Source organism: Drosophila hydei, unplaced genomic scaffold, assembly GCF_003285905.1.
Source record: "Drosophila hydei strain 15085-1641.00,03,60 unplaced genomic scaffold, DhydRS2 tig00008125-arrow-arrow-pilon, whole genome shotgun sequence".
Taxonomy (NCBI): Eukaryota; Metazoa; Arthropoda; class Insecta; order Diptera; family Drosophilidae; genus Drosophila; species Drosophila hydei.
In genome coordinates, this window is record NW_022045835.1 from 299,930 (window position 1) to 320,390 (window position 20,461).

A 20,461-nucleotide genomic window follows, 5' to 3' on the forward strand; every position below is an offset into this window, starting at 1 on the left:
CACACAGACAGATGCATTTATTTGCATATTTCACTTAAAGTGTCAAGCTAAGGATACACAAGGACACGCAGACAGGCAGCCAGACAGATAGACAGACAGCGATGTAGAGGAAACATTTCTGATTGTCAACGACACTTGCAAATTATCAAAACTTTTGTGTGTTTACTCGACACACACACACACACACACATAAGTGTGTGCACATCCTGTGCGTGTCCTTTTTGACTCTTTTGGCACAAATTTATCAAAGCTCAAAGCCAATTCAAATGCAAATAGACAACGTCATATTATTTGCCAAATATTTAAATAACATTTCTATGCAAATATTTGCCAATTGACTTGCATAAATTTCGTTATATATATATATAAATATATATTTAGTTAAAGTTGTTTGTTTCTCGTCTGCTTAATAATTACCAGAAATACATAAATTGTGCGTAGAGCTTAGTTGACTGCAGCTACTTGTAAAGTTGTTCATAAAAATGCATTGAATGCCGTAAATAATAGATATATCTATATATATGACTTATAATAAGAGAGCAGAATATGGCATACTCATATATGTTTCAATTACAAATATTGAATTTGTTATTAAAAATATACAAGCTGAACTCTTTGAAAAGGATATGACAGCTTGTGCATGAGACGAGCTAAAGGAAGTTTAAAAACTTTATTTAAAATATTATTTTAAATATTAAAAACTTTTATTAAAATATTCAAATATTAAATAGTTGCTAGTATTTTATAGACTAAGAATGACTATAAATTTTTGAGCTTGACTTGAAATAAGTTTATATTGTAACTCTATAAACTCTATATACTTAGCCACTCGTCTGTCGAGTAGTTGTCGTCTGATTAGTGGAACAGGTATGCAGGTTCGAACACCAACATTGTTTATGAATATAGCCAAAGATCTTAGTCAGTTAGTTCCACATAGTTAACTTCCCCTTAAATTACATATCTCCTTATGTAAGCAATTTTTCAGACAGCCCTCGTACGCACATACATGTGCAGCAAGTAACGCTTATTTAGATACATTTTGCCGGAAGACTTTAAATGCAATATATGAATATGAATTTATGTCTATCGCTTGCAGCTTAACTTCATCATTTCTTAACAATATTCTCTGATGAATTGATTTTTTAAGCATAACTCGTGAAGTATAATAACTTTAGTCCGTAAATGTATTAAGTGGAAGCTACTTAAGCATATCCACATAGGAAATATCTTACTTTTCATATAACTAAAACTGAAATGCTTGAAATTTCATTTTACAGGGTATCTCCCAGCTGTGCTAAGTCGGCGTATATCGCAGTCTAACACGCTCTGCTGAAGCACACCTCTTCGATTTTCATTTAAATGCGTGCCCTTTCACCCAGCTCAGCTGTTGTAGCGAGTGGAAGGCTTTTTCATATGAAAATTAAGTATACCACATGTGTGCCTACTTTTAATGTAAATAATTAATGAAGCAATCAATTAAAACTCACGCCAGTGCCGTGGCCCTTTTTGGCACAGAGCAGCTCTTGCTACTGCAGACTTGCTGCTGTTGTAGTTGTTGTTGTTGTTGTTGCCTTCTGGGAAATTTTGTGTCAATTTCGAATGCAAATCCACTTAATTAAAGCAATTTGAATGCAATTTTACGTCTTCAGTATGTGTTTGAATGCATTAAAAATGCATTAACCCCATAGACGAGAGCAGCATTTGCTTTGTTTCCCAGCTGCAACAACAACAATAACAACAACAACAGCAGCAGCAGCAACAACTACGAACTGATGAAGCTCTGGGCTTTGCCCTAACGACGCATTTGACAAATGAAAATTGCATAGCCATAGCTGGCGGCACAGCTCGAGTCCGAACTTAGCTTCAATTGCTAATGAGCCCAGGTGCCCGAAAAGTCTACACAGCCTTGCACTAAAGCGCCGCGAGCATTCAGTCGAAGTAGCAGCAGCCGCGCAATAAACATTTTTATGGCCAGATTCTAAATCAACATCAACTCAACTGAGCTCAACTCAACATTAACAGAACGCGACGCGTCGCTTCACTTGTGCTTATTTATTTAGACAAAAATAAACACGCGAGCTTATGCATTTAAAATAGCATCAAATGCCATATAAGCAGCGCCCACTGTCTGCTCTGATGACACTTAACGAGCCGTAGGTGACGCTGGGTTGGAGGTTCAGGTGCTCAAGAAATATTCTGATCTTGATGCGAAGCGCAATCAAAACGGCTGCAAAAACACTTCAGGCGCCAAGCTGAGCATTCTAGCCATGTCAGAGCGTAAACATTCTAGCCTCACTTGACACACACATACACACACACACACACATACACACGCATGTGTGCCCCGTAATGGGGCGCAAATTTGCGAGGTGAGCTTTTGGCTGAGTCTGTAACTGGGATTGTAGCTGGCTGCAGGCGCAAGCTACTCGAGGGGCTGGCATTAATGCATTTAGTAGTTGGCCAGGTCGTGCTCTAGCCCCCAACGCCCTTCTCTCTGAGTCTCATGTTGTTTACACGGTCCAAGCAAACGACTTGACAAGTGCCGCAGCTGCAAGGACACGAAGGCGCAAAGGTAAAACTCAAAAATAACACAACGTATACCTGAATGCTTGTTTACCTGTGTGCGATTATGTGTACATGTGTGTGTGCGCACGGTCATCTAATTTAAGTGCAAAGAAACAAGCAAATTACAAGCGTTTTGTGCAAGCTGCTTAAGCAAAATAAACGAGCGAAAGAAAAGTGCAAAGGTGAAGGCTACTTCTGGCCAAGGGCTTGCCCTACGCTCGACAGAGTGTCTCTCTGTATGTGTGTGTGTGTGTGCCGCTTTTTGCTGTGTCATTTAAATGCATAACATAGCCAAAAATGCCTTAATAAAAAATGTTAGGCACGTCAAGAAAATTTGCAAGTTAAACGTTGCCCTTGGCTTTAGCTTAAAGAGCCAAAAATATGCTGATACCGCTGAGCTTCAAAAATTTCTGTTCAAATATATACAACTTATGAAATACTATTTTTCAAAAATTTGTTTACAACTTTTTTAGTTTTTAAACAATTTAAACTTATTTAATAGAAAAATTAAAAGTGAAAATTTTCGCTGCATACTTTTGAGCTGCGCTGAAAATCAATCACGCTGGCTTAGTGCAAAAATTTATTGCATACTTTTATGCGCTAACATAAATTATTCTAAAATCTAGCAAATTTGGACTATGTTTAGATATGTAAAAATCAGCTCTACCTTTCTTAGATTTGAAATACAATCATTGTAGAATCACAGACATATATACATATATGTTAAGCTAAACTGTATTTGCTCACTTGCACTTAATGCACTCAAATGCTAGAAGCTGACACCCCATAACAACTTCAATCCTGACATATTAGCGATTTTCCATTTGTTTCGTATAGCAAACGCTCCCGCGGCACTTATTTGCATATTGACCACAAGCCAAAATGCAGAGCCGCACGAAGCCAAACCAAATCCGTGCAGCAGCGCCGCTCGCAACACAGAATACAACAGCTGCAGCAGCAGCTGCAGCAACAGCAACAACAAAGATTTTCTGGCACTATCTGTCACACATTTGGACACACAAATTCTGGGATTAAGCATGCGCTTGTCGCCGCTCCGCAAATTGTAATTACAGTCTGACGGCGCTGCAATGGCTGAGCGACAAGTCAATGTGGATAATGCGATTGGCGGACGTGGCGTATGCTTAATAAAGTGCAGCAAAAAGGCAAACAACAAAAATCGCAGCACAGCACAAATTTATTTTTAAAGCAGCACACTTTTCGGCAATGTTTTAAGCATGTTGTTGCTGGCATCCGGCGGATGTCTGCGCCAGCAAGTTGAACAACTGCAAAGGAGCGACAGAGATAGAGCGCAAGTCAATTGCTAGCAAAAACTGTCGATAGCTTAGCTATAAGTGTGTGTGTGTCGTGTATATATGTGTATGTGTGCGTGTATGTGTGTGTGTGTGTGCTTGTGTGCGCTAAGCTATTTTCGAACAGAAATTGCTTTGTAATTTGAATTTGATTCTGGCAAACAATTTGGCAATGCGGAAATTGAAAGCGCACGCTGCGTCGCTGCTGCTGCTGCTGCTGCTGCTGCTGTGGCCAACTCTTAGAGCTCGGCAACATAATTACAAACGGAAACTGTGGCAGCAACAGCAACAATATACACCGCAGCAACAAGCAAGCCGATGGCAAGCTATGTTCTTGCTTCTAAATGCTGGCAACAAGCTGCAAACGCAGCGCGTTAAGAAACTTTCGCGTTTCCGGCATTTGCTAAATTGACTGACTAAACAAGTCCCTACACACACGCACACTCACACACAAGCACTCTCTCTCTCTCTAGAGTAAAATCCACTTATACAAAGTTCACATAATGGTCGACGACCCGCAGCAGGCGCATCCATTTAATTGAAGTGAAAATCACATTCTGTGTCAGCGAAATGCCTTTTGTTGTTGTTTTGATTGTTGTTGCTGCTGCTGCTGCTGCTGCTGCTGCTGTTACTGTCGCTTGTTTACGCTGCACTGAGCTGGCGCACATTGCGTATGCGCAACATTGCGCTTAAGACGCAAAGAAAGTGAGAAATGTTTTTGTTCACACCGTGTGTGTGGCTAATGTCAAAGTGCGTTGCCGTAAGCCAAATAATTGTGCAGCTTGCGCAACTTTCAAGTCTAGCTAAATGAGAAAATAAACAAATATTTGACTTCAATTTGTCTAATTGCGCCCATAGAAATTTACCAAATGAAATTTTAAAAATATCAAGCACTTTTTTAAAAAGGAAATTGTAGCGAGAGGCAAATGACTTTCAATAGACTTTTTGCTTTGCTTTAATTTAAATATATATTTTATAGTCTAAACATATTGGGTCGAGAGAGTTTGGTCTGTTGAAAGGTGTGCCAATTCTGGATGAGCAACGGGAGCTGAGCAGATCCAGCTTTTGACTTCTGTCTGTCAATCTGTTTGTCAAACTGTCTATCAAAATGTATGTCAGCCTGTTTCTAATCTATCTGTCAATATGTCTATCAATCTGTCTGTCAATTTGTCTGTCAATATGTCTGTCAATTTGTCTGTCAATCTTTCTGTACGTAAGTCTTCCTGTCTACTCCTTCCGACATGTCTGTTGTATGTATATCTGACTCCTCTCTCCAACCATCTGTATGTGCATTTATATGTTTATCTACCTGTCTATATGTCTGTATGTCTGACTGTCCATCTACTTGTCTGTCGATCCACAGAGTCTACCACTTATGTTCGCCTATATCACTCGTAGTTCTAATTTACTTGTCTTCTTCATAAAAGCGATTAAAATCTATAACAAACCTCAGTGACTAAAGCTTTAGACGTTGAAGTCGATGACTTTGTGTATTAGGTATACCTCTTACCATTCTAGTTAATATATTTCTAAATTTTACTCTAACTTTTATATATACCCTGCACCTATAATTAAGAGAATCGCAAGGAGCCGAAGCCATTCAATGATTTGATAGGAGCAAGGAAGACAAAGCTCCTACGTTTGTGGGCGTGATTAATTAGTATGCATATATGTATAGATAGCAACTAAATTTTAAGCAACAGCTCCACGACATGACTTTCAGGGTATATCCAAGTCGGTCTTATCCACTAAGAGCACTTACACTTATCTTTAATATATATTTTTAAATATATCTTGAATTTATTTGTATGCAATATGACTCCTTTTGAAAAGCAATAAAATTAAAATAATAAATAAAATAATAAAAAATAAAATAATATAATATTAATAATAATATACATAATATTAGATATAGCTGGTTTTATAATGCTGTCTGCAGTAGGTCAGTGGAAAACTTAGCTTTTCAAGCGCCGCATTTGCCAAGGCCTTGCTCTATATTTTTACAAACATTTTAACTTGGTTGCTTTTAACACAAAGACGAGCAGCAGAGCAGTGAGTGAGTTTGTGTGCATGTGTGTGTGCGTGTGCGTGTGTGTCTAGCTGAGCATGGGATGTCCGCACATTTTGGTCAAGCTTTTGCATTTGACTTCACTTTGTGCCATTTTAATTCATTTAAGCTGTGAAAATGTGTGTGTGTGTAAATGACAGAGGCTTTCGTAAAGGGGGCGTGGCTCAAGGTCTATATAACTATGTGCACCATTACGTTAAGTACCGGTGGGCAACGACGAGCGTCCTGCAGGATGCGCAATGCATTTGTCATTGTGGAATGCATTTTAGCAAAATGTTTTTTGGCCGCACGTTTGAATTACATGACACAAATAGCAATTGCAACACGCTGACTCTGACCATGCTCCCACCCTCCCACTCCCCCTACTCCTGCTTCCCCCTTGCAGCGTTGCAGTTGCTGAAATTAATATTTGCACTCAAAATGCAATTTTGCTGGCATTTCCTTTTGTTCGCTTGTTGTCGCTGCTGTTGCCTGCCAGCAGCAGCAGCGGCAGCACCGGCTCCTCCCCCTCCCTCCTACCCCTGTGTGTGTGTGTGTGTGTGTATTTTGTTGTGGCAGCTTTCATTTTGCATTTTCCGTTTAGCAGCATGACAAATGCAACAGCCAAACAAACAGCTGAATGCATCGCGTTTCCACTTTGGCTGCCCATTTCTCAAAACATTTTTTGGCCAGGCTCCTTCAGCTGAGATGATGCTGCTGCTGCTCTTTAAGCCTGACATATGGTGTTTATTCAATGCATTCAGGTGTCAAGGTACCTTGCTTGGCAAGACCCAGCACAGCTCAACCAGCCAGCCAGCCAGCCAGCCAGCCAGCAATAATTAAGCAGCTGCTGCTCGAGCAACTAGCACTATAATTGCATTATTCATGAGACTATCGCATATGTGTGCGTGTGTGTATGTGTGTGTGTGCTATTTTAGCGACTCAATTGCATAACAACGCAGCCTGTAAACAACACTAACAACAACCAAATGTGTGATAGAAACTGCTCGACTAGCAGATATGCTCTGGCCACTGCCCCATATGGATCCGTAGCGTGTTCATTCTGGAGTTGCTTAAGCCTCTAATCGATAGTAAAATGGCAACGAGACAACTGCATTGGTCAGCAGCAATAATAGAAGCATTGCCCCTTGCATGGCTTTGTATTCAGAGAGTTTGTAAAATGGAAATGAAACACGATCGAGGAGGGAAGCAGTGGTAGGCTATGGCAGCGTTGTGAGAGTGTGTGAGCTGAGTTGCATATATAAAGTGAGTCCATTTATATTTTCTTATAGCTAAAGAGTAGCTACGTACTAGATTTGATAACTCTAGTGCTTATAGTTCCCAATAATAGTGTGTGGTACACAGGAACTAGGCATTCAAAGGGAAGATTCCATCTGAAATAGCTTTTATCTATGCGCACTCAAGAAGTACTCACTTATCACACATAAAGACTTTAGTTCTTAAAGCAATGTTTACTAAAAACCTTTTAATACTTATATTTCTATATTCATAGAGTGTAGTCATACCAAATCTGATGTCTATAGTTCTAGATGTTCTCATAAGTATACACACTAAATACTAAATAGAGCTTTTATTAACGATGTTCAGCTCAACTCATATCAAACCTGATCGCGCATCTATAGACTCTATAGCATCGCAGCTAGCTGCTCAGCAACAAAAATGCAACGACCCTGTTTACAGCCTATTTGCAATGGATACTATAAGTTGGTAACAAGTTCAGGAACTCAATTTGGTCTGCTGTAGTTTGCAGCTCTCGTGCTTCGAGCATCCAACTGCAACTTCTTGGCCCCGTTTGCTGTTGCTGTTGCCTACTTCGCGGCGTGTTTTAATCTCACAAGCAAATTCGTATTAAAACTCCGCCGTGTATTCTCTCTATCTCGCTCTCGCTCTCGCTCTCTCGCTCCTGTGCGCTTAACTTTCAACTGGCGCAAAAGTTGTTAATTTTGCATGCCAACTGCAGTATGCGCACTTTATAAGTACCCCCATTCACACACACACACACACACACACACACACACACACACACACAGACACAGACACACTCCTGGTTATTTTCCACTCTGTGTTGTATTATTTGCTTTTGAGCTTTTATTTTGTTCGTTGTATTTTGCAACAATTACTTTGATGCCAATGCGCTTGTGTGCTCAATCTAATGCATTTTTGTTGATATTACCAAAAGAGGGGAGGGCTGAAGCGAGGGAGAAGAAGACGAAATGAGTGGGAGAAGAAGAGCGAAGAGGGGTCAAAAAAGGTAAAGGAGAAAGAAAAGCGAGGAGGGGGAAAAGGAAAAAAAAGATATAAAAGAGAATAGAGAAGGCAAAGTGGGAACTACGAGAGGGTCATCCAATATCCTTCTGGGCGAGGTGGTTGAAGAGAGTTTTTTAAAGTTAAGGGGGAATGAAAACTATGTAAATGTTAACAGCAGCTGCTTTGCGAGCTACAAACAATATTTCATAATATTCAAGCAGAAAATACAACTGAATTTCCATAGGGAAAGTTAACAGACAATTAATATAAATATAATAAAAAATAGAAAATAATAGGAAAATAAATGAAAAACAATGCCAGCAGAGCCTTTTGTAGTCGGATATCATAATGGGTACAAAGAGCAAGCTTTGCCCTTGGTGATTTAAATGTAGTTTTTTTTACATATTCATCACGCAAGTTTCTCTATAAAATGTTTTCAAATTTTATAAATTATAAAAATAAATAAAAAATTAAAAAAAATAATTTGCTATATTTTTTCTCAACTTTTTATTAATATATATACATTTTTATTTTACTATTTTATTTTTATATAGACAGTTTTAATTATTTTCTTATTATTCATTTATTTTAATTTAATTTCATTTTAGTTTTCTACGAAATTAACTCAAAGCTTAAATTTATTTATTTTTGTTCTCAAGCAATTTATAATTCTCCATATTCCTTTGCTTATGTTTTTCCATTTAAATAGAGACGTAGCTACTTGCCAGCACCTGCCACGTCTGGAACAGTAGATGTTGTGGGTTAATCACAGTTGCCTTTGATCCTGTCTGAACTCGTGTAGTTTGCACCGACAACAGCTGCGGCGCCTGCTACCACTGCTACTACTAGTGCTACTGCTGTTGCATCTGCCTTTGCAACTAACGGGATTTGTTGCCTTATATGGGAGTGGAAGCGAGTTTCGCCGCCAGCCAAAATAAACACGCAACGAAAATGCTAATGAGCCTCTCTGTAATTAATTTTCACATAACACAAACGCAAAAGAACACACGCACACACGTACACACACACACACAGAGGTGGAGCTTTGCTTAGGAAAATGCGAAGCATATTTAAAAGGTGTTTGCGCGCAACTTTTGATGCAATTGCAACTAATTAAAAGTGTATTACCTGCTAGCTGCAAGCAATGTGAACACGAAAGCAGAAAACATACTCAAGCAATGCAATGATAATAAACACAATGCTGCAGGGCTCAACAACACTTTTGACAGCTATTGTTCGTTCGAGTATTTGTGAGGGTGGTAAAGGCAGGGGAAACGTGCAGTAAAAGTATTAAAAAGTAGTAGAAGAAGAGCTGAAGGTCAATGCAACAGTGAAGCATATGCAAATGCAGTGACAGTGAAGAAGTAAGTTAACTAAATAGTAGTAAATTGTAAAATAGTAGTAGATGCTTAAGTAGTATATAGTAGTGTGTATAATAGTATATAGTAGTATGTGAAAGTAGTAGTAGATGGCAGACTATGGTAGTAGATAGAAGTATATATATATAGTATTTAGCAATAAATATATATATAGTAGTACTTAGTAATATAAGTATATAGTACTATATAGAAGTAGTAGTATGTAGGAGTATATAGTAGTAGTAGATAGCAATACACAGCACCAGATAGTAGCATAAAGTAGTATATAAGACTGTGTAATGTTTGTGTGTAGAGTGTAGTATAAGTTCATCATCTGCCTCACTAAAACATCACTAGCAACAAATTGTTTTAGCTTAACAAATATGCATATAAATATTAAGTATACGTCACGAGAACCAACGAATTTATTTACATTTATAAATATATATTCATACTCACTTAATTTAACAGACTTTTGAGCTCATGTTCAGCTCTTTAGTAAGACTTGTTCATCTCAAACATACAATACTCTAGATATTTCACATATTAAGTATACGTCATGTTGGCCATTGTAATCAATTAATACACTTTGTTTGTTATTCATTTCAGCTAATACACTTTACAGCTCATGCTCAGCTCGTGGCCAGCTCTTTGCGCTCATCTCTAATAAGGCAGGTCGAAATAAATATGTTTGTTATTAAGTATACGCCATGTGAGTCAAGTGCGAGACAAACAAAGCCCAAAGTGATATGCATAACAAATAGAGCGTATGGCCAAGGCCAAAGTCATTTGCACAAAGCAAACACATTTATAGCTCATGTAAATATATATAGATACGCATATATATTTAGTATATATATATATTGATAATGCCGATTCCCACATAATTTGACAATATTTCAGCATAAAGCGACTCTCATAACGCCTAAGCATACGCTGTAAGCGCAGCATTTCGTATATATATATATATATATATATATGTATGGCCAACTTTTAGTGACAGTGCATAAGCTACAGTGAAGCCTGACTGCGCGGCCAACAGCGGCGCTAACGAAGACAGAGACAGAACAAACAACGATTGCTTTTTACTCGGTAGGCAATTTATGGCACATGAAACAAACATAAAAAGAGGCAGAAGAAAGGGCAGAGGTAGAGCGGAAGAGAGACAGAGACAGAGAGAGAGAGGATACATGTATATAGCAGTCATGAAATCAGAAAATAATCCACATGAAGCTGCCACAGCAACCGCAGCAGAAAACAAATTCGAATGAAAAACTTTCTAATGAGTCCGCATTACAATTTCAAATTTGTAGCGCAAATTATTATAAAAGTTTCTCTTTTTTTATTTTGTTTTGTTTTTTGTGCAGACTGAACAACATGCCCAGACCCATGTAGACTGTATCTGTATATGAATGTATATATGTATGGAAGACGGCACACAAATGCCACAATATCTTTTACACACAGATACTAAGGATATGAATGTTAACATGCAAATACATTTGCAACTACAAGAAGCCCAGTTTTATTGCTTTACGAAGCATTTATGTGTGTATGTGTGTGCGCGCCCTTTATTTATGACATTTTTGTATAGTTTTGTCAGTTAATAATTAATTTATAATTATTTTGATACTCTTGAAAAGAACAAACTTAAGTCTGCACTGCTTGGATGTGCTCGACTAGAAGATACCCGGAGAGACCTGAGCTTCGCTTAAGCTATATACATATATAATGTGGGAGTGTTATATGAAACATAAGAATTGGAAGAGCATATTAAAACTGGGTCAGCTAATATATATCTTGAATCTATATTTCAAATTTATGGCAGGACAAATCGAAGAGCGCGCGACAAATGCTCTAAAGCCAAAAAGTTGATGGCGATTAACATTTTATTTATTATTTATTTGTATCGATTCTTGATCACCTTTAACACCTGCCGGCAAAATGCTCCAAAACTTAGTTGGACAAACGGTCGAAAGGACAGACTCTCAGCTAGACAGTTGGACAGACAGATCCAGAACGACTCAACTGTTGATGCTGATCGAAACTATTTATATTGATTATATAGTCTCGGCCACTCACTTGTCACTTTTACTAAAAACAATCTACCCGCTCTACGCTACATCAACGGCTTTCTAGGGTATCTAAAAAGTCTGGCCGATTTACCCTATTTGAAATGTTATATTTGACACACATTTTTACTTTCAATTGGTTCTGGCTGCAATTAAATGTTTTTGACAGTTTTGCGCCATTTAAATTTTGCAGCTACCCGAATCGAGTCCGAAAATTGTTTTAGCCATGGCAAATGGCGACAACGACAGCAGGCAGCAGCAGCAGCAGCTGGAAATAAAATAAAAGCGCGCGCATAACAAAATTTTGCACCTAATTCAGTTTATTATTTCATGATTTAATTTATTTTTGCCTGCGGTCAGTGTATTAATATAGAAAAAAAAAATAAAAACAAAAACAAAAAGCAAACAAACATACACCAGAATAGAAATGACAGACAAGGCGAAACCAGCACGAATACAGATACTCTATAATGTTAGTGTGAGCTGATTGCTCTATATATATATAGAAATATACATAGTTCACTCTTTTATATATATATATATATATATATATATATAATATGAGACAAGCGTGATTTTAGGCAGATTAAATTTCAATCTACAATCTAGAATCTATTGAATATAGAGCTTATTGCTAAAGATCTAATTTGATATCTAAAGGTGCTTAGTTGTTTCTTTTACAGTTAACTAACCGAATTTGAATACTCTGTAATATAATTAATGTCAATCTATATATTAAACCATATTCCTTTTGGCTGTATTAAACTACTTGAGGAATTGCACATAGCCTGCTGCTTGTTCTTCTTTGATTACTCATATATCCTGTGTATACTAGAGTATGCCTTATAATTTCTGAAGCCTTCATAAATATTTGCAAAATATATCTGACAAACAGCATGACAAAATGTGTATAACGCTACTGCAACACAGCAGCAAAGTACATTTGTTTACTCTACAGCACTGCGGCTTGTGCTGAGTCTTTGGTCAGTCTTCAGACAGAGACAATCACAAAGTCCAACCTGTCAGTTTAACATTTACAAATTTTTAAGAAGTTTTTAATTTTAAAATTTATTTCAAAATTTCTCACTTTCCTTATTCCCTCAGCTAGCAAAGTTTAAAAAATAATTTCAATTTTATGAAAAACTTTTGAATATCTAAAATAAAAAATTTAATGTCTTTCACTTTCCTTGGCAAGGAAACCTTAGCAAATTGGTCTGCATCAGTCTTCATTAGCAAATGCATATGCCCCTTTTTGCATTAAGGGTATTCCTCAATTCAGTGGCAAAGTGAGTTGTGAGCGCGGTTGTCGACTCGCTCTGGCAGTAAATAAGTTTTTTTTTCGCTGTGTCGAATTGCTTTGCATTTTGTCCGTGTTGTGTGCTGCGAGTTTATGATGTAATTTGAAATTTGTTGCATAAGTAATTTGTAGAAGGCCACAGAAATGCGTGTTTAAGTGTTGTTCTCCTCTTCTTCCTCCTTTTTCACATTTTTGTGTGTGGCCAGCACTTAGGAAGTTCATAACTCGGTTTGCCAGTCAGTCAGCTAGTAGGTTGCCCTCAATCAATTATTTAAACAGAATTCTCTCTCTCTCTCTCTTTCTCTGTCTCTCTCTGAATTTAGATTAAACAATGCGAGTGCGACTTGTGCATTATTTAATTTCTCATATTTCTGCATAATTTTCGGCGCCATTTTCGGGCTTTTATTGGGCAGTCGCAAAATGAGGTCACAAAATAATTGTTTAGCTTAATTATTATTATTGTTATTAAGTGCCACAAATGAGCTTAATGCTTCCGCCCGCAGTGAAATATTTATTTGAATATTTTCATACTCTGTCATGCAGTTACAAAGAGAGTATATTGGCTTGGTGCAATGTATGTCAGGAATGGGGAATATGCATAGATTCTCGTCTATGCTCTTCAGTGAAGTCTTCTAATACACAGACTAGGATGTATATGAAGTCTAATTAAACAACTATATATTCCATTTGAATTTAGAAGTTGGCCAACTAATGATCAGATACATTTCACATGTCAAGGCTATATTTATAGAGGCGTAATCCGGTATTGTGCAGTCGCCTATGGCCGACTACAATCTATTTATGCTTTTAAGCTGTTCATATTATGTACAAAATGTTCTGTTCCGATTAAATTGCATTTTTGTTAGCTATAATAAATTTTGAAATAAGAATTGAAATATTGAAACATATACAAAAAATTATTTTAACAGTTTTTAAACAAACTTAAAAGGCGACAAATGCAATAGATTAATCAATGGAAGAAATCAACTAGAAGAGAGCACATCCTGAATCTTAAAGTATATAAATATATAAATATATATGTATATATATACTAAATCCATCTACAGTCTAGAATCTAGAAATGAAAACTATTTTAGTATTTCCTATCAAGTCTAACTTTCTATCATTTCCAAACATAAAATCATTTCAAATATTCAGTTTTTCAAGCATAACTCGAGAATTTTGAGAGCTAAAGATATCAGATTTGGCATGACAAGTCTTCTTCAGTATAGACATATACTAAAGTTGGAATTTTTAATATTTTGAGCACTATGATGGCTATGGGGTCTGTGAGTTATTGTTAGGTATAATTAGATAAAAGCTATTTCAGTTGCTGTAATCTCCCCTTTGAATGGCTAGCTCTTGGATACCTCACACTATTTTTATGTATAAGAACTAGAGTTATTAAATTTAGTGCTTAGACACTTATGAAGATATAAATTGACCTACTTTTCGTATATCTACCAGTAACAGTAGCTGAGCAACTGATTCAGTGCAACTCCTGGTATCCACACACTGCTGCCTGCCTGCTGGCCCGTCTTTTAGGTATCCAATTTCCACAGCCTCCCTCTACTTGCCTCCTTGATCGTGTCTCACTTCCATTTTACAAACTCTCTGAATGCGATGCCATTCAAGGGGCAATGTTTCAATTATTTGCTGCTGACCAATGCAGTTGTCTCGTTGCCATTTTATTATCGATTAGAGGCGCAGGGAACTGCTGAATGCCCACCTTAGCAGATCCATAGATGTATGTGTAGCCTCAGCTATTGTGTGGCCAAAACGTAGCTTTGTTAATGGCACGAGCAAGCGTCGACTGGTCAGCCGGGGTTGGGGCTCAAATGTCATTTGATGTGCAGTCGACATTAGTTCGTTCGCTAGCAAATGGACAACACTTAAACGAGCCGAGTGCAAAGAGCAGAGACCTCTGCTCGGCCAATTTAATGGGCTGAGTTCAGGTTAAGAAAGTCAGCACAGATATCTGCATAAATGCGCTTATATAAAGAGTGAAGAGCGTGTGTGTGTGTGTGTGTGAGTGTGCAGGAAATGCAAGCATGAATAATAAAGGAGCAACACACACACTCACACACACACACACTCGCAACATGGAACAGTAACAAAAGAGCTGAAAATTAAAAAGAGACAAGCAATTAAAATGGCTTACAACGCTGCGCTGACTACAACAACAACAACAACAACAACAACAAGCATAACAACATCTGTCTGGGTAAGTGTAATTGTTGTTGGCTGCCCTTACCGCTGTCTCCGCTGCTGCTGCTGCTGCTGCTGCTGGTGCTGGTGCTGCTAGGGGCCACCATAATTGCTGACAGGATGCGACGCACGCGACCACTTCCGCTTGGGAGACGCCACCAGGCCCACTGCCACGCCCGCCGCCACCAATCAGTACGTGGGGTAGCAGGCGGACCGCTTTCATAACGTTGGCACATTTTACGTGCAAAAGTAAATGGCAAAGCCGAGTGCAACAGAAATTAAGTGCTGTGCAAACAATAAAAGCTCAAAGCCCCGACTTCAGCTGCACCCCAGCTTCAGCTCCGGCTGCTGTCTGGTCACGATTGCTGCTGCTGCTATTGCATAAGTTGCCCCGGTGGTCCTTGTTGTCATTGTTGTTATTGCCCGCTGTCTGTGACTGTGGGCATGGTCAGCCGAAGGCAGTTGCAATTGCTGTTGCCACAGCTTTGCATATTGCGCATACGCGGCGTAAGCACGAGCACCGCAACATCAAGCCATCAAGTGTTACTTCCGGCCTTAAGCGACTGATGAGCCTGACCTGCAACAGCAACAATAAATAAATAAAGCCACGCACTGCTTAATACTCGCTCAGCGAGCAGCACGTGGACACGTGTGATCAGCCCTAACGTCGATCCCTAGAGAGAACTACCTACAGTTGGTAACTGTATTGAAATAGACATATATATGTATGTACATACATCATTACATACATCAATTCACATGTCTCTACATCTATCTATATCTTAGGTATATCTCCAACATATCCTAAACTGCAAATTTCTTATTAATATAGCGAGGCTTCTCAGCAACTGATATGCCCCTTGTGTAACCTTTTGTAGTGTATTATACAAGCAACTACAACAATTATGTATTACAATTGCATGTACATAAGTAGCAACACGACAGCAAAATGTCGAGCAACAACAAATTGGGCACATTTTGGCATGAAAGGCATGAAGAGCCGAAGTTTGAATGCCCTGAAAAGTGAAAGGTAAAAAGTGAAAAGAGATAAAGGAGAAAAAACAAACAAGAGAAAGTAAAAGAAGAAAAAAAACGAAATAGTGTAAAAGAAGAAGAATAAGAAGAAGAACAAGACAAAGCAAAAGAAGTAAAAAACAACAAAAAAAAAATGTGAAAGAAGAAAAAGGATTAGCAAGAAAAAGTGTGAGAAGAAAAAAAACGAAATAGTGTAAAAGAAGAAGAAGAAGAAGAAGAACAAGACAAAGCAAAAGAAGTAAAAAAAAAAAACAAAAAAATGTGAAAGAAGAAAAAGGATTCGCAGAAGAGCAAGAAAAAGTGTGAGAAGAAAAACAAGGAAGAGTAAAAGAAGAATAAGAACAAGAAAGAGTGAAAGCAGAAGAGTAAGAATTTTTAAAATGGCGAACTAGAATAAATTAGACGAAGAGAAGTTAAAAGGAAGAAGAAAAATAAAAGAAAAGGTAAAACAAAAATATTTAGATATTTTAATATAGGCAGAAGGAGTTGAAGATAAAGTTACAGAAGCAAAAGTAGAAGAAGAAAAGATAAGATGAAAGGAGCAAAGCAAGCTGAAAGAATAAGAAGAAGCAGAGCAATATAAACAGGTGTGATCAGCCCTAACGTCGATCCCCAGAGAGAACTTCCTACAGTTGCTAACTGAATTGAAATAGACATATATATGTATGTACCTACATACCTACTGAAGAAAGAGCTCTCCCGGAAGCTCCTTAACATATAAATTATGCAAGTAGTGCACAGTGAGATATATATGTAATAAAAATGATTCCATACTCTATGATATAGTAATATACTATACTACATACACATGTCTTTTTAGAAGCTAGTCAAGTACAATCGGCAAGTCGTTAAGCTCTGACCAAGATAGTGCACGCTGGGCCACAATAAAATACAGAAGATATGAACGTTGACTGAAATCCGAATGTTAATTTGAGAGTAAATGCGAGTGGGGCCATTCGTGGTGGCCCGTTTTTATGGCAGTTGCAATCATAATAATGGGCCGCAATTCCGAGAAAATGCAAGCCGGAAGGATGTCTCATCAAAGAGCTGTTCGTACTTATAGGAAAGAAGGACCCAAATCCGTTTGCTAATGGATATGTGCAAACTTATTAATGCCTATGCCTATGATCCTTGAGCAGAAAGGCGAAGAAAAGGTAAGAGCATTGCAAACGGGCGTAACTGACTGCTTAATAGTCGCCCAAGGTGGAGCTCAACGTGGGGCCAGCTGCAAAGGTGCAGGCAGCTCACGAGATATGGGTATGTGGGCATAAGGTCTCTTGCTGCTCACAGTCCTAGAGCAAAGCTGAACATTGCATTAAACCTATATACTCTGCTTATCACCACGTGAGCGGGTGTAAAAAGAAAAAGACGCCTGCGACAGGTGAAGGTCAGCGTAGATGCTGAAAGCTTAAGTGTTTGACACGCAGCTCGAGCAACGTTGAGAGCGAGCTAAAGGACATTTTTGCTAGGCAACATTCTTGCCTTTTTATACCCTGTTGAAAATTGAAAATGAATAAGCAGGGTGTATTGGTTTGGCAAATAACAGCTGCAGCAATCGAGTCGAACTAGCTCTGCCTGTCAGTCTGTCTGCCCATAGATCCATCTCTCATCATTATAGATGTCTATTCCCACAATATCGACTAAGTTCCCATCAAAGTTCAGGTCAGGGTATCGCTTAGTCTGGCTCATCCGATTAGAAGGCAGCATCCTTGGGGAGAGCACGACACAACGTGCCTGAGACGCGCAGTCCACTTTGATTGCCGGCTCCAATTAGCGTAATATTCGCAATATGCTTTTGCCGGAACGCTTTTGTCTTTTTTTATTATCATTTGCAGAGTTGTTCGTCCGTCGTCCGTCGTCCGTGTCCGACGTCCTTCGCCCTGTGTCCTTCCTCGATATTGGCTGCAGTAAAGTTCAAGCAGCAGCTGCTTTTAATTGTGCGCCAAAGTTTAAAAATGGCCCCAGCTCCGGCTTCAATTGAAATTTCTTGTGTCGAAAGACAAGAGCAACAACCTGCGCTAGCTGATAAGCGACTTAGTCACGGTTCGCACATACTCCTCGTTTATGGTAGGCATACTTGGCTTGATAAGCTGTTTCGTCATCTGCAAATGGTAGCCAACATGGCTGCCAATTCCATTCACGAATTTCACAGCAGATAACTGCCCTGCACACGGTTCGTGCGAGCCTCTTCAAAAGATTAGCAACAATTACTGGGCTACTCTAGATAGCACAGAGCTTTAGGGAAAATGGGTCTACATTATCAGCAATGCATTAGACAAGGCCTAAAGTAGCTTAAATTCCAGATGAAACGGGCAGAGACAGCGAGTAGACCTTATCTAAATAGCTCTAGGGCTTATTGGTAGCAAAGACAATAAGAATCCAGCCCTCGACTTATGGGAAATATGTAAGCATTTAGCAAGGTTCTGTTCTAACAGCAAATATATATCATCTATCTATCATATGCAGGATGAGGCAATTAGAATTGTATAAACAAGTTTGACTGGCTTTCGTAGCTCACACCTTTAGGTAACTCATCAACTGTTCTATCAATATATCTATATATATCTATATATTAACATAAATATACACCCAACTTTCTCTCTCTCGCTTTACAATTGAAAATATATAAATACATTTTATCAAATGGTAATATATATAAATGTTTTTTAGAAATATTGCTAAAATGATGACATGATCAGCCTCTCTTGAATATAATTTGTTCTCCCCTTTAAAAAGTCTTAAAACTTTAATTTTGTATACAACTCATACAGCAAAAGGCGACAAGTACTTGGTACACTTAGAAGCTAAAACCGACTTAAATCTCTATATACACCACAATCGAGCAGCTGCACGCTGCACATCTATTCCTCCTCCTTGATGCAATTCTCGACTAGCTCACGTAGATTGGGGTTCTCCATGGCAGCTGCAATGCGTTCCTTGTCATTGATTTGCTTATTAACTGCAAGAGGCAATTGATGAATCAATAAGTTTGCCTTTTAGTGATCTATAACAAACTCTTACTCTCTTCCTCGGTTTGATGTGCGCCCTTTTTGATATAAATATCCAGTTTTATATTGTGCGGCAGACCACGCTCCACCTTGACGCGTATGCAGAGGCCGATCAACGTGGCCAGAGAGCAATGCGGCACAGTGGGATTAAATTCAATGCGCACCTTAAAGAGACAGAATATTATTTAAGAGCAGATGTACAGCTGTAATGTAGCACAGTAGCGTAGTAGTCCAGTATTCCAGTAGTCTAGTAGTCCAGTTTTCCAGTAGTTCAGTAGAGCAGTAGACAAGTTTTCCAGTAATCTTGTAGTCCAGTAGTCCAGCAGTCCAAACATACAGTAGTACAGTAGTACAGAAGTAATATAGTACAGTAACATAGTAGCACAGTTTCACAGTATAACAATAGCAACACAGCGCAGTAGTACAGTAGCACAGTTTATGTAGTCCATAGTTTCACTTACCACTGAGACATTCGAACGCGTTGGCTGCATCACGAAAATCCCATCCTCATAGATAACATTTAAGTCCTCCAGCGTGCAAGGCTTCTCCGGATCGCGTATGGTGCGCAACAGATCTGTAAGCATAAAGCAACATATGCTAATTATATAATTATTATCAATTAATCTGCAATACTCTCGTTACCATAGATTGTCTCTTGTAGATCTGTGGCATTGCGATAACCCAGCTCATGTAATAAAGCATCCTCTCCATAGGCAATTGCACCATTGTCTAATGACATTTGACTTGTTTTTCGAACGAGATCCGCGGCGGCTGTTGAATTGCTGTTGCTGTTGCTATTGTTGCTGCCGCTGTCTGATTCGGAGAGTTTGCGCTTAATGTAAGACAACATATTTAGCGTTTTGCTGTTTGCTCTAATTATGCCCCTGTGAATAACTGTTTGTGTGTGCGTTTGTCTAGGTGTATAGTTGTATGGGTATCTGTTGTTTGGCACGTTTGATTGGGTTGCTCTTATCGCCTCCGTGTTTTTATCTTTTACGCATTGCTTCGAAGAGAGTGCCTTGCTGTCTCTGTACTGCTATTATCGTTTTGTTGTCGATGGTCTATAATCATTTGCCGTCCAGCGTAATGTTCTATTAATTTTGAAGTATTATATTTAACTTTGTGTGATGTTTAAACAAATAGCATTTACTATGCAATCACAACGAACTTAAATTTTCTAAGACAGCTGATTTTTGTTTTGGTATCAGCAGGGCTGCAATACAAGTACGAAACTACAAGGTAAGCCACTGCGCAAGTCTACTCACGCTCCAAGTACTTGCTAATTTGTGACGT

At 38.5% G+C, this 20,461-nt stretch overlaps 1 protein-coding gene across 1 annotated transcript; it reads right to left on the reverse strand.

The window, feature by feature from the left end:
- Positions 1-18,835: 18,835 nt before the first annotated feature.
- LOC111602105 (MIP18 family protein galla-1) lies at positions 18,836-20,398 on the reverse strand. The gene is made up of 4 exons (XM_023319046.2): positions 19,811-20,398; positions 19,630-19,742; positions 19,182-19,332; positions 18,836-19,119 (listed from the first exon to the last, which is right to left on the reverse strand). Exons 1-4 carry the CDS (start codon positions 20,016-20,018, stop codon positions 19,022-19,024), a joined length of 570 nt encoding a protein of 189 aa, XP_023174814.1. The 5' UTR covers positions 20,019-20,398; the 3' UTR covers positions 18,836-19,021.
- Between the last annotated feature and the right edge of the window lie 63 nt (positions 20,399-20,461).